Raw genomic sequence first — 13455 nt, 5'->3', positions numbered from 1 at the left:
GTACGTCACAAGTTGTCTGCCTTGGCGTGGCATATTTTACATGTATATTTGGGTGTAAATAAATATATATATATATATATATATATATATGTGTATGTATATACATACATATATAAATATATGTAAGTATATATATATATATATATGTGAATGTATGTATATATAAATGTGTGTGAATATATATAAATTTATATATACATGTGTGTGTGTGTATATATGTATGTTTGTGTGGATATATGTATGCATATACACATATATATATGTATTTATCTACATATATATATAAATATATGAATGTATGTATATATAAATGTGTGTGAATATATATAAATTTATATATACATATATATGTGTGTGTGTATATATGTATGTTTGTGTGGATATATGTATGCATATACATATATATATGTGTATTTATCTATATACACATACACACACACACACACACACACATATATATATATATATATATATATAAATATATGAATGTATGTATATATAAACGCGTGTGAATATATATAAATTTATGTGTGTGTATCTGTGTATGTATGCATGTTTGTGTGTATATATGTAGGTATATACATATATACAAATATAAGTATATATATATATAAGTAAATATATGTAAGTATATATATATAAATATATGTATATTAATATATGTATGTATACATAAATGTGTGTGTATCATCATCATAATTTAACGTCCACTTTCCATGCTGGCATGGGTTAGATGGTTTGACTGGATCTGGTAAGCTAGAGAGCTGCACCTGGTTCCAGTTTGATTTGGCATGCCCGATGATAATGCTGATGATTTATATATATATATATATATATATATATATATATACACACACACACACACACACATATACATATATATCGAGTGAGAGAGCAGCGCATGCCATCAAGGTAACACTGGGGTAAAATATACAAAGCCCAGCATACCCATCTTGACTACCCATCTGATAAGGGTACACCAGGCACATGCATCACAGCCATATGTGTATGACATGGTGATCTTATATCAAGATAACCAGTGCATAACCTTGCAAGTGGGGCCCAGTTAGAATTTTCTTCAGGTCAAGTAACCCATCCCACTCAAAAGGTCCCTGAATAAGGTTTGTTTAAGAATGTTGAACAAAACACCCGTGTTTCCAAGTGGATTATTCAAACACCAAAGAATTCCTCTCAACTACTTCTGCTCGTGATCAGAGATGCACATACTGTCAGCCACTAAGGGACATTTCTCAACTGGTTATGATCAAACAGCTGACAAGCAAATCTGTGGTATTGTTAAGGCGGCAAGTTGGCAGAAACGTCAGCACGCCAGGCGAAATGCTTAGCGGTATTTCATCTGCCGTTACATTGTGAGTTCAAATTCCGCCGAGGTCGACTTTGCCTTTCATCCTTTCAGGGTCGATAAATTAAGTACCAGTTACGCACTGGCATCGATGTAATCAATTTAATACCTATGTCTGTCTTGTTTGTCCCCTCTGTGTTTAGCCCCTTGTGGGTAATAAAGAAATGGGTATTGTTAAGATCAGAAACCATGAGAGCCACTGTCTGGTATGTATGTATATATATATATATATATATGTATATATACATATGTATATATATATAGATATATACACATATATAAATAAATAAATATATTATATATATATATATATATATATATATATGGTATGTTCTCAGTACACTTGTTCACTGGGCCCCGTCCTCATCCATACCCCTGGCCCCTATATGTGGAGGCACGCAGATTAGTGGTCAGGGTGTTGGATTCAGAATCGTAAGATCATGGTTTCAATTCACAGACAAGACAGTGTGTTGTGGTCTTGAGCAAAACACTTCATTTCCCATTACTCCAGTACACTCAGCTGGCACAGAGATATGGGAGTAATCCTGTGATGGACTAGCATCCCATCCATGGGGAGTGAGGAATATATGCACCACAGAAACCAAGAACCCAGCCTTTTGAGACTATATGACTTGGGAAGGATTTTTATCTTTCATGCCAATATGACACCCCCTACTTCTCTTTCTTTCAGTGACTCCCCATTACCCATGGCTCCTCTTCCACTTCTCATTTCTTTCTTTATCTCTTCCTTTGTGAAGGTGCCACTGGGCTGCAGTTTATCTCAGACTATACTAGATCTTATATCTGGAAGAAACGTTAGCACGCTGGGCGAAATGCGTAGCCGTATTTTGTCTGCCGTCACATTCTGAGTTCAAATTCCGCTGAGGTCGACTTTGCCTTTCATCCTTTCGGGGTCGATAAATTAAGTACCAGTTACACACTGGGGTCGATGTAATCGACTTAATCCGTTTGTCTGTCCTTGTTTGTCCCCTCTGTGTTTAGCCCCTTCTGGGCAGTAAAAAAAAAATACTAGATCTTCCCTAACTCAACCCAGCTTCAACTCTCTCTCTATCTCTATCTCTCTCCCCTGCAACTACCTCTAGCACTATCCTCTCCCTTTCACAATCATTGTCACCTCTGTTACCCCTTCCTCTACCAAACTTTCACAACGATATACCTGTTGCTCCCATCAGACTTCAACTTCTCTTAACACCTCAACCAAACTCCTCTTCTGTTCTTTCTCTTTGAGTCATGGCAACTCATCAGTTTTGGGAGCTGCAAAGTGACCTCACTAGCGCTCTTTGCTTCAGAGGTGTCAGTCATAGTTTGAGGAAGAAAATCTACACCTCATCATCGTTTTAACATCCACTTTTCTATGCTTGCATAAAGCAGATTGGAATTTACTGAGGCAGATATTTCTACAGCTGGATGCCCTTCCTGTCATTAACCCTCACCTGTTTCCAAGAAAGGTAATATTTCCCTATGGCATGACATGTTTTGTATGACAGTGACAATCATTTACAACAATCATGCGATATCAAAACAAGGAGACACAAACACACACACACACACACATCATCATCGTTTAGCGTCTGCTTTCCATGCTAGCATGGGTTGGACGGTTCAACTGGGGTCTGGGGAGCCAAAAGGCTGCACCAGGCCCAGTCTGATCTGGCAATGCTTCTATGGCTGGATGCCCTTCCTAACGCCAATCACTCCGTGAGTGTAGTGGGTGCTTTTTACGTGTCACTGGCACAGGTGCCAGACGAGTCTGGCAAACGGCTACGATTGGATGGTGCTTTTTATGTGCCACCGGCACGGGGGGCCAGGCGAGGCTGGCAACGGTCACGAACGGATGGTGCTTTTTACGTGCCACCGGCACAAAGCCAGTCGGGGCGGCACTGGCAACGGCCGCGCTGGCAACGGCCACACGTATCTATTTTAATATTTTGCTTAGGTATAGTGACACTAACAACCTGGTGTTAGAGCTTAATCTAGATCTGCTTCAGAAAGAAGTAAAGTATTGGTCGAGTACAGAGCAGTAATAAGAGATTACATAAGCTTCTTACAGTTACTGTCGATCACATCCATTGGCCCAAGGTTATAACAGAAGACACTTGCCCAAAGAATCACACAGTGAGATTGATCCTGAAACTATGTGATTGGGAAGCAAACATTTCATATAAACCTATTAGAAATTTCGACTGCTTACACACATACAAAATTCCATAAATTTTATAGTCTGCAGACTTGTTGGAAATATATGAAATTTTGGACATTTTCTTCCAACAGAGAATGTGTCAAATAGAATTATGTACTTTTTTGCATCCAAACACGTTTAGATTGCATACATCCATACATATGATTAAGGGGAGGTGACAAGCACAGACACAATCTCTCTCTCTCTCTCACACACACACACACACACACACACATATTTGGTCATCCCATAAATAATGTGTTTTTTTTTATACTTCTTTCATTTTTCAAAATTAAGATAAAGTTTTTTTTTAATCTAAAATATGATGTTGATGATACTCTCCTTCATTTTCCACAATGCTCTTCCATCTATCTGGTAGACTCTTCCAGTACTGTTCTAATCTCATCTACAGAATTCATATTTTTTTCCATCCAAATGATTTTGAAGACTGCGGAATAAACGATAATCAGATGGGGCAATGTCTGGTGTATATGGTGGGTGGGACATCGTTTCCCATTCCAACTGCTCCAGCCTTTGGAATGTCATCCCTTGCTGTATGTGGCTGAGCATTATCCTGATGGAAGAACACCTTTTGTCTTGAAACCAAAGATGGTTGTTTTTCTTCTAGCGCTGACTTAAGCCGCTCAAACTGCTCACTGTAGATCACTGTTATCATTTGGTTTAAAAGTTCAAAGTAGACTGAACCTTTCATCTCCCACCAAACAGATAACAACACCTTACGTGGGTGAAGACCTTCTTTAGCCTGGAGTGTCAGAGTTCCTCTTTTCCTTACCCACTGTCTTCAGTGCTTGATATTTTTATAGAGGGCACATTTCTCATCACCAGTCACTATTCGGTCCAAAAATGGTTCATTCTTGAGATGTGACAGCAAAGAAGAGCACACATTCGCTCTCTGTGTGTGATAAGACTCGGAAAATTTGTTGACTTTTCCAATGATGTTGATGAATTGTTGAATGACCAAATCCAATTCTCTGCTAGTTCTTCAACAGTTACAATGAGTTTTTGTTCCACCAGGGTTTGCAGGATGTCCTCATTGAGCCCTAAAGATCTTCCAGGATGTGGCTCATCTTCTAGGCTGTAAATTCAGGCTTGGAATTTCTGGAACCACCACTGACACTGGCTTACGCTTATTGTCCAGTCCCCATATACTGCATTAATATTCCTCACACTTTCTGTTGCGTTGTTGCCTTTATTGAATTCATAAAGCAAAATATGCCAAATATTCTCCTTTGTCACTTCCATTATAGCTTTGAAAAATAACTGTTAAAATCGAACTGCATGCTTCAAAACTTGCACTAAGAATAAGGACAAGGTAAACTTACTACATGCTTTTATAGCAAGTTGATGCAGGTAGTTTATCCTGTCCCCTACCGACTTTTAGTTCATGCAATTAAAAAAACCACATTATTTATGGGATGACCCAAAATATCAATATTAAAAACATGTGACTTGCCTTGACTAAAAGCAGCCCAATCTTCAACAGCCATCTTCCTCTGTTTCTCCATTCAGTCACCTAATCCTGATGAGCTAAGTTCATTTGACAAACCTACAAAAGTTGCATGGAGCTGAATTAAGCCGTTATTAAATAATATAATATGTACATATATGAATGCAAAATAATTGAGATTCAGATGAATTAGGTACTTAAGTTGAGGCACCAAAAATTAGTGTGGTATTATCCATAGAATTTCAAAATAACGTGAATAAAATCAAAATAAGCAACAGGATATCCAGAGGTGATGCATTTAAATTGATGTAATGATTGCACTGTTCAATTAAATGGAGCCGCTTGAAACAGTCGTACTGCATCACCTCTGGATATCCTGTTGATATATATATATATATAAGTTCAGCAAATTTAGATTCAAATGAATATGGTACTTAAGTTAGATGCACCAGAATTTTGTACGGTATTATCCATATAAATCCATGGGGTGATTATAATCAAAGTAAGCAACAAGAATATCGTCGGTAATTTGGTATGATCATACCAAATTACCGAAGATATTCTTGTTGCTTACTTTGATTATATATATATATATTAGAATGGGATTCCACACAGTTTCCATCTTCCAAATTCACTCAGAAGGTATTGGTTGGCCAGGTGTTATAGAAGCAGACACTTTCCCAAATTGCCATGCAATGGGATTGAACCCGAAACCATGTGGTTGCAGGGCAAGTTTCTTAATCACACAGTCACCCCTGCACCTATACATTTTCTTCTGTATGAAAACGCACTTATTGTATTCAGTGAGTACTGTGTGGTAGAGCTTTACTCCTGTATGAATACATTTGTGAGTAGTTAAGACAGTAGAGGCGCAATGGCCCAGTGGTTAGGGCAGCGGACTCGTGGTCGTAGGATCGCGGTTTCGATTCCCAGACCGGGCGTTGTGAGTGTTTATTGAGCGAAAACACCTAAAGCTCCACGAGGTTCTGGCAGGGATGGTGGTGATCCCTGCTGTACTCTTTCACCACAACTTTCTCTCACTCTTACTTCCTGTTTCTGTTGTACCTGCATTTCAAGGGGCCGGCCTTGTCACTCTCTGTGTCACGCTGAATATCCCCGAGAACTACGTTAAGGGTACACGTGTCCGTGGAGTGCTCAGCCACTTACACGTTAATTTCACGAGCAGGCTGTTCCGTTGATCGGATCAACCGGAACCCTCGTCGTCGTAACCGACGGAGTGCTTCCACCAGTTAAGACACTATTTTCCTGAGAAGGATTCACCACAGATTTATTGCCTGTGTGAATATAAAGATGAGTAATTAAGACAGTGTTTTCAGAAAATGATTTACTGAAGATATTACAATGATATGGCTTCAAACCAATATGAATGTGTTTGTATTTAGTTAGAGTACAACTTTCAGTGAACAATTTATTAGAGATATCAGTGATAATGTTTCTTTCCTGCATGAATACGTATTTCAGTAGTGAAAACATTATTAATTTGAGAGAATGATTTATCATAGATGGGATCTTTTCAGTTTGACCGGCAGTTTTTTTTAAATAATTTCCACGTAGCTAAACACTTTTAAACTTCGTATACTGGTAGAATGTGTTTATAAAACATCTTTTTCTCTTGGCTTTATTGAGAAAATTCTATAGTTTGTAAGATATTTGTTGCTTTTTTTTTCTTCAATTTCTGCAATTTCAACCAATCAATGACGTCTATTGAGGTGAAAACATTCTGTGCCGTATGAATATGTCCCTCGTTTAAGAAACAGATTGGGTTTATTTACATTTCTGAAGAAAAAAAGATACCCTTCTGCCCACCCCTAACCCTAACCCTAAAACAGATTGAAATGCAATAGATCGATACTAGGGTCATAATTATGGGTGACAATTTCATATGACACCGCTAGAAAAAAACTGCTGTTCAAACCGAAAAGATCCCACAGATGTCACAGTGATGTAGTTTCTATCCTGGATGAAAATGCTTGCAAGTAGTTCAGTTTTTTTTTCTTCTTGTTTGTTCCTTCTCGAGCCATGCATGGCTCATAAGGGCCAGTTTCCCGGTTTCTTGGCTTATAGGTTCCCCATCTGGACGGGACACCGGTCCATCACAGGTGAGCTGCAAGATGCAGGAGGAAAGAGTGAGAGAAAGTTGTGGCGAAAGAATCAGCAGAAGTTTCACCATTACCTTCTGCCGGAGCTGCGTGGAGCTTAGGTGTTTCACTCATAAACACACACATCGCCCGGTCTGAGATTCGAACCCGCAATCCCTCGACCGTGAGTCTGCTGCTCTAACCACTAGGCCATGTGCCTCCACCAAGTGGTTCAGTTACCATTTTCAGACAATGATTTACCACAGATTTTACAATAAAATGATTCCGCTCCTGTATGAATACATACCGTAAATCCTCGAGTATAGTCCACCCCTGAGTATAATATGCAGGGGATTTTTAGGGGCTGTACCTCTGAAAAAACCTAAACCTTGTGTGTAATACGCACCCCTTCTCTAACTTGAAGTCAAGGAGGTCTATATAATGTCCTTAGTTTGTAAAAATGTATACAGTTATCCCTCTCTCTCTTTCGGAGAGGCACAAGCACCTACACGCACATATACACACATGGCAGTAACTTCCGCCTGCCGAATTCAATCACAAAGCTTCGGTCGGCTCGGGGCTATAGCGGAAGACACCTACCCAAAGTGCCACGCAGTGGGACTGAACCCGAAACCATGTAGCTAGGAAGCAAGCTCCCTAACCACACAGCCATGCCCGCGATTATTATTGTACATATAACATAATGCAAACGTGTAGCTTTTTTGTGCATTTTGTTTGCAGAAAATAAAGAAATAACAGCAATAACGTTTAATAAGTGGGAATAAATAAGGATTTGACAGAATAATTTGGATGCTAAAGAGTTGTGGATCTTCTGGAGGAGAACTATGTTAAGGAAACATGTGCATCTATGGAATACCCAACCACTTAAATGTTAATACAGCAAAGAGGTAGAAGAACTGATCAAACAAATGAATGCTTGCTGATGTAAAGGATGAAAGAACTATGGTTGTGTGGTAAGATGTTTGCTTCCCAACCTCATGGCTCCAGGTTCAGTCCCACTCCGTGGCATCTTGAGCAAGTGTTTTTTATTGAAGCCCTGGATTGACCAAAGCCTTGTGAGCAGATTTAGTTGACAGAAACTGAAAGAGGCCTGTTCACACACACATACGTATATACTTACTGGTAGATTGGTGGGGCAAAATAAGTAATTTCTGATTTCTTCTTATTTTTTTTCTGTTTGTTTGAAATCATTACATTGAAGTATTGCATTATCGTTTTGTACTGTTACATCATCTTCAGGAGTAAAAGTTAGTCAGGATAGTTGTTGTTGCCAAAGTCGAGGAGATCCGAAACAGTCAGGTGGTTTTCAAGAAGTTTCAAGATATTTTTCCTCAGCTTTGACCCAGTTGTAATTGAGGTTGCTCACAAAATAGTTGGATAATTTTTGGTATTTAACAATCAATATTCTTTTCTCTGTTGGATTCTGAGTCAATTTTTCCACACACTAATCATCATCATTTAATGTCCATTGTCCATGCTGGCATGGGTTGGACAGTTTGATCAGGGCTGGTACGCTGGAAGGCTGCACCAGACTCCAGTCTGATTTGACATGGTTTTCCGAGAGTGTAATGGGTGCTTTTATGTGCCACCAGCATGGGTGCCATTTGCGTGACGCTGGTGTCTGCCATGACTGCGATTTTGCTTGGCTAGATGGGTCTTCTTCTCAAGCATGACATCATGCCAAAGGTTTTGGTCATTACCTCTCTGAGGCCCAACGCTCAAAAGGAACTTGGCCACTTTGCCTCTGTGAGGCCCAATCATCATCATCGTTTAACGTCTGTTTTCCATGCTAGCATGGGTTGGACTGATCGACTGGGATCTGGGAAGCCAGAAGGCTGCACCAGGCTCCAGTCTGATCTGACAGTGTTTCTACAGCTGGATGCCCTTCCTAACACCAACCACTCCATGAGTGTAGTACTCCTTGAAAGTAACTCAGCCACTTTGCCTCCATGAGGCCCAACACTCAAAAGGAACTCAGCCACTTTGTCTCCATGAGGCCCAATGCTCCAATAGTGCTCTTTACATGCCACTGGCATGGGTGAGTGTTATGTGACACCAATATCGGCCATGACTATGATTTCACTTGGCTTAACAGGTCTTCTCAAGCACAACAGACTCGTGTGTAATTTAATCATTCTCAAGTCTCAAAAAATTATGTCTAGCATGGGGTAAAATGAGTAATGACTAATTTCAATAATTTCTTCTAACTGCATGGTGAGAACACTTCTGTAGATTGTGAAGAAGCTTTTGAGAATATTTTATGTTTTTTTTATTTAGTTGTGTTTATTAATTTCATTTCTCCTGATCCTCTTGTATTTGACCTAGATATTAAAATTTTTTTTAGCATTTCTGATCTTACTGATGTCTAGGGGTGGATATTGATGTGTATGAGCCTATTTTCTGGAGAACTGAAGCAGAAAATTTAGATAATGTTACTCATTCTGCCCCAGCCAAATTTGTCTTTTATATGCTCAAAGAACGGCAATAATTTTCAGAAATAATGATCAGATTATGTTATAATGCATTTAGGGAAGGCCATTTACTTAGCTGATGCAGTTTTTTAAGTATCACACTTAAAAAATAAAGTACTCTTCAAGGCGGCGCCCCAGCACCCAGCATGGTCGCGATCCAATGATTGAAACAAGTAAAAGATAAAAGGTATATAGTTATCGGTTTCAAATTTTGGCACAAGACCAGCAAGATCGGGGGTGGTGGGTAAGTCGATTATATAGATCCCAGTCCTCAAATGGTAACTATTTTATCGACCTCGAAAGGATGAAAGCATGGTCGACCTCGGCGGGAAGAGTTATATAGAAATCATTTAAACTGTTGCCCTTCCTTATTTCATTAAATTTTACGGTTGAACGGTTAGAGTCAAAATTATTACCCAATTCTCTTTAGTTTCGTTTTAAAATCTGGTGGACCCTGTTATTTTTCTTTTCGTTTTATCATTCTTGGGAAGATGTAAAAATAAACCGTAGGTCAGTATGGATAGAGTAGAGTATTCCTTTAAAAGGCGATATCATATAAAGTCCGATAAAGACCATAACTAAAATGAACTGGAATTTATATCATTCAATAAAAAAATAAGGCGGGAAAAATAATAAAAACACGAGAATTATCTCCCTTGTAGGAACACTCTTCTGTCATAGTGGAAAACGCGTCTCTTCGTTCTTCGTTCGATGTCTTCATCTTTTTAACAGAAAGAAGATGTTGCCAGGTGGTGGCAATCTAAATCTGTCGGGAGGGGATGCTAGCGACCTTGAAAAGCGTCAGATAAGACAAAACTACCGGTCCTTGATTGAAGAACTCAACGCCAACAAAGAGGATCTTATCAACCCGTCTTCTGATGCTTTGGACGTTCAACTCAGCAAAGCTGAATTATATTCCAAACCTGTGTTTGGATCGACCAACATTCGAACGCGAGAAGCTGCTCTCGATTCTTACGCCCTGAACCTAATCTCTGGCCTCGGCAAACAGAAAGCTCAGGCCCTCAACACAGAGTTTATCAGGTTCCAACCGTTGGAGTATACCGACAAACTGAAGAACAGTCTAGGTTCGGAACACTTGGAGTCGCTCGATGGAGAACGTATGGTTGTGTCTCGATCCGGGTGGATCACCATGGGACAGGACTGTAGCTATTTGTTCGCCCGTTTCACCCCTCTGCATCTTTTATATGGTTCGTTTGATCCGGGGGTCGTTAAAATGCAGAGACACATCAACCGTAGACCACGAGACAAGGAAAATTCATCGGAAAAGGCGACCGTTCCGAAACAGATATCGAAATTTGGAGATATTGAAAAAAACGAAGCGACTACAGAGGAGGTAGAACGAGTGTTGAAATGTCTTCGGGATTACCACAACGCTGAAGGTAAAGAACCAATCTGCTATTTCCGTTTCGTTGTCAACCCGGATTCGTTCGGCCAAACGGTCGAAAACATCTTCCATGTTTCGTTTCTGGTGCGCGATGGACTTGCTAAAGTTTACCTGGACGGAGACAATTTACCGGTCATCGAACCGGTGGGTTTGGAGGAGAATAAAAGCCAAGAAAGCACGAAGCGAACCCGTCAGTGTGTGATTTCCATATCTCCGGCTGAATGGCGGGCAATTAAAAAAACCTTCGACCTCCGAACTGCTATGATACCATCAAGAGCGCCTCTTGAAACGAACAGATCCCAAATTACTGCTGCTACCATTCCTTCTCCTACCACATCATCGACCACAAAAACATCATCATCATCTGCGACAGGTAGAAGCAGAAGATAGTCACAAAAATTAGCATTAACAGACTTCTTTTTTTTTTTTTGTATTATTGTTTTGTTCTTTAATTTTTCAGTAGTGACATTTTATTAATGGGTCCAAAGACTGCACCTTAAACTCCTTTGCAAAAGGGATGAACAGCTCTGTGTCCCACTGTTTCCCATCTTCTCCAAGATATTCTGAATTTTTAGGTGGGGCCTCTACAAGAAGGACATCATTTGTTTTTTTTGGTCCGCTATAATTCAGAAACTGTTGCTGTTTTTCTGTTTATCATCATTCTTCTTTCTCTGGTTACAGCCACTGGACTGTGCATATATATATGCTATGGCACTGCCTCCTCCGAGGGTTTATCTTGTTTTTTAATCAATTATATTAATTCCCAGTACTTTATTTCATTCTGTCTGGTGTCTTTTTTTTTTGTTTTTAAATCAATATTTGTCGAACCGCTAGGCTATACGGGACAGACCTAAATGATAACGAGGATTTTGTGTTGGTCGGTGTAAACTTTAATTTCATCGATTTCGGGAGGCGAAAAAGACAAAATGTAGAGTAACAAGGCGTAAAAAGACAAGGAACTGAGACGGGCCAAAAGAAATCACCAGAAGACATTTCTATTCGATGCCAATGTAAACATACACGCACGCACACGTTCATCTGACTCACTTCCGCAAATTTCCTTGTCGAATTCTTTGATTGAAGTGGGGTGTAGAAGACATCCACGTGCTGAGAAGTGGGCTAGAACCCTTCCCCACGTCGTTTGCGAAGCGAACTACATCATACCAACTTTGTCCCAGGCTTGTTATTACTACGATGCAAGTTCAAATCCCACCTAGCTTATATAATAATCCCCCTTTCTTACGTATGTTTATAAAATAAGGTCACGAACAGGTGTCGATATAATTGATTTGTGTATTTGTATAAAAAAAAGAACTCATTGTTGTTATTATGCGAGTTAAGGCGACGAGCAAGCAGAATCGTTAGCATGCCGGATAAGATGCTTAGTGGTATTTCGTCCGGCTTCGCGTTCTGAGTTCAAATACCGCTGGGTTCGGCCTTGCCTTTCGTCCCTTTCAGTTGAATATTGGGGGGTCAATGTAATCGATCTTCTCCCCCTCCCGAAATTGCTGGCCTTGTCCCAAATTTTGAAACCGTTAAAAACGCGAGTTTAGAGCGGCGAGCTGGCAGAATAATTAGTATGCCAGCCAAAATGCTTGGCAGTATTTCTTCCGGCTCTTTATGTTCCGGGTTCGAAACCCGCCGAGGTCGACTTCGCCTTCCATCCCTCGAGGGTCGGTAAAGTAAATACTAATCCTGTCCTGGGGGGGGGGGATCAATGTAACCGACCCAAGCTCCCTGATTATAACGTGAGTTCAAATCATGCCAGGGCTCTCTACTCAGTGTTTTATCCTTCCGAAATCGATAAAATCATTGGACCTATCAAATTCTGTCGACTGTCGTCACCACTGTGGCCTTGTGTATTTGTTTAACAGTACCAACTTATGTAGAGTCGGTTCTGTGGGTGCTATACTATTTATTCATGGGCCGTTTTAGTTTCCTTGAGCCCACAAATAATTTCGTTATATTTCGATGATGGTTGGAGCTTCAGTTTTGGTATCAGGGCCCATGAGCACATGTTTATGAAACAGCCTTGCCTACCTCAGACATTTATTACAGGTGAGTGCCATTAAACCCACCGCTGGTCTAATCTTATAGTTAACCCCTCCTAGTGCCGCCCTTTCTAGAAAGGCATGCCATTCATCCATACCTCTGGAAATTTTTATTCTTGTACTCAAGTCTTCAAAAAAAAAAAATATTTTTATTATATGGTGGCAAATTGATAGAATGATGGCGGACTTTTATTGATGTGGGCTTCAGATCTGAGTTCAAATCCAGCCAAAATAGATTTTAGTTTTCATCCTTTCAGGTCAGGTGATCTGAAAATAAGCACCAGCCAAGTACTGAGGTTTGATATAATTGGCTATAAACCCTCAGATACATAATTTTTGGCCTTGTGCCAATGAAATAAATTATTGTTATTATTGTT

At 39.8% G+C, this 13455-nt stretch overlaps 1 protein-coding gene across 1 annotated transcript; it reads left to right on the top strand.

Annotated features, from left to right (window-relative positions):
* The first annotated feature begins 10276 nt into the window (after nt 1-10276).
* Nucleotides 10277-13455, top strand: LOC115222934 (EP300-interacting inhibitor of differentiation 3-like). Its single transcript, XM_029793333.2, has one exon. The coding sequence runs from the start codon at nt 10362-10364 to the stop codon at nt 11415-11417; it is 1056 nt and encodes a 351-aa protein (XP_029649193.1). The 5' UTR covers nt 10277-10361; the 3' UTR covers nt 11418-13455.

The sequence above is a fragment of the Octopus sinensis genome, linkage group LG21 (genome assembly GCF_006345805.1).
Source record: "Octopus sinensis linkage group LG21, ASM634580v1, whole genome shotgun sequence".
Taxonomy (NCBI): domain Eukaryota; kingdom Metazoa; phylum Mollusca; class Cephalopoda; order Octopoda; family Octopodidae; genus Octopus; species Octopus sinensis.
Note: the sequence above shows the minus strand (reverse complement) of the source record. Positions and strands in the feature narration are given on the sequence as shown.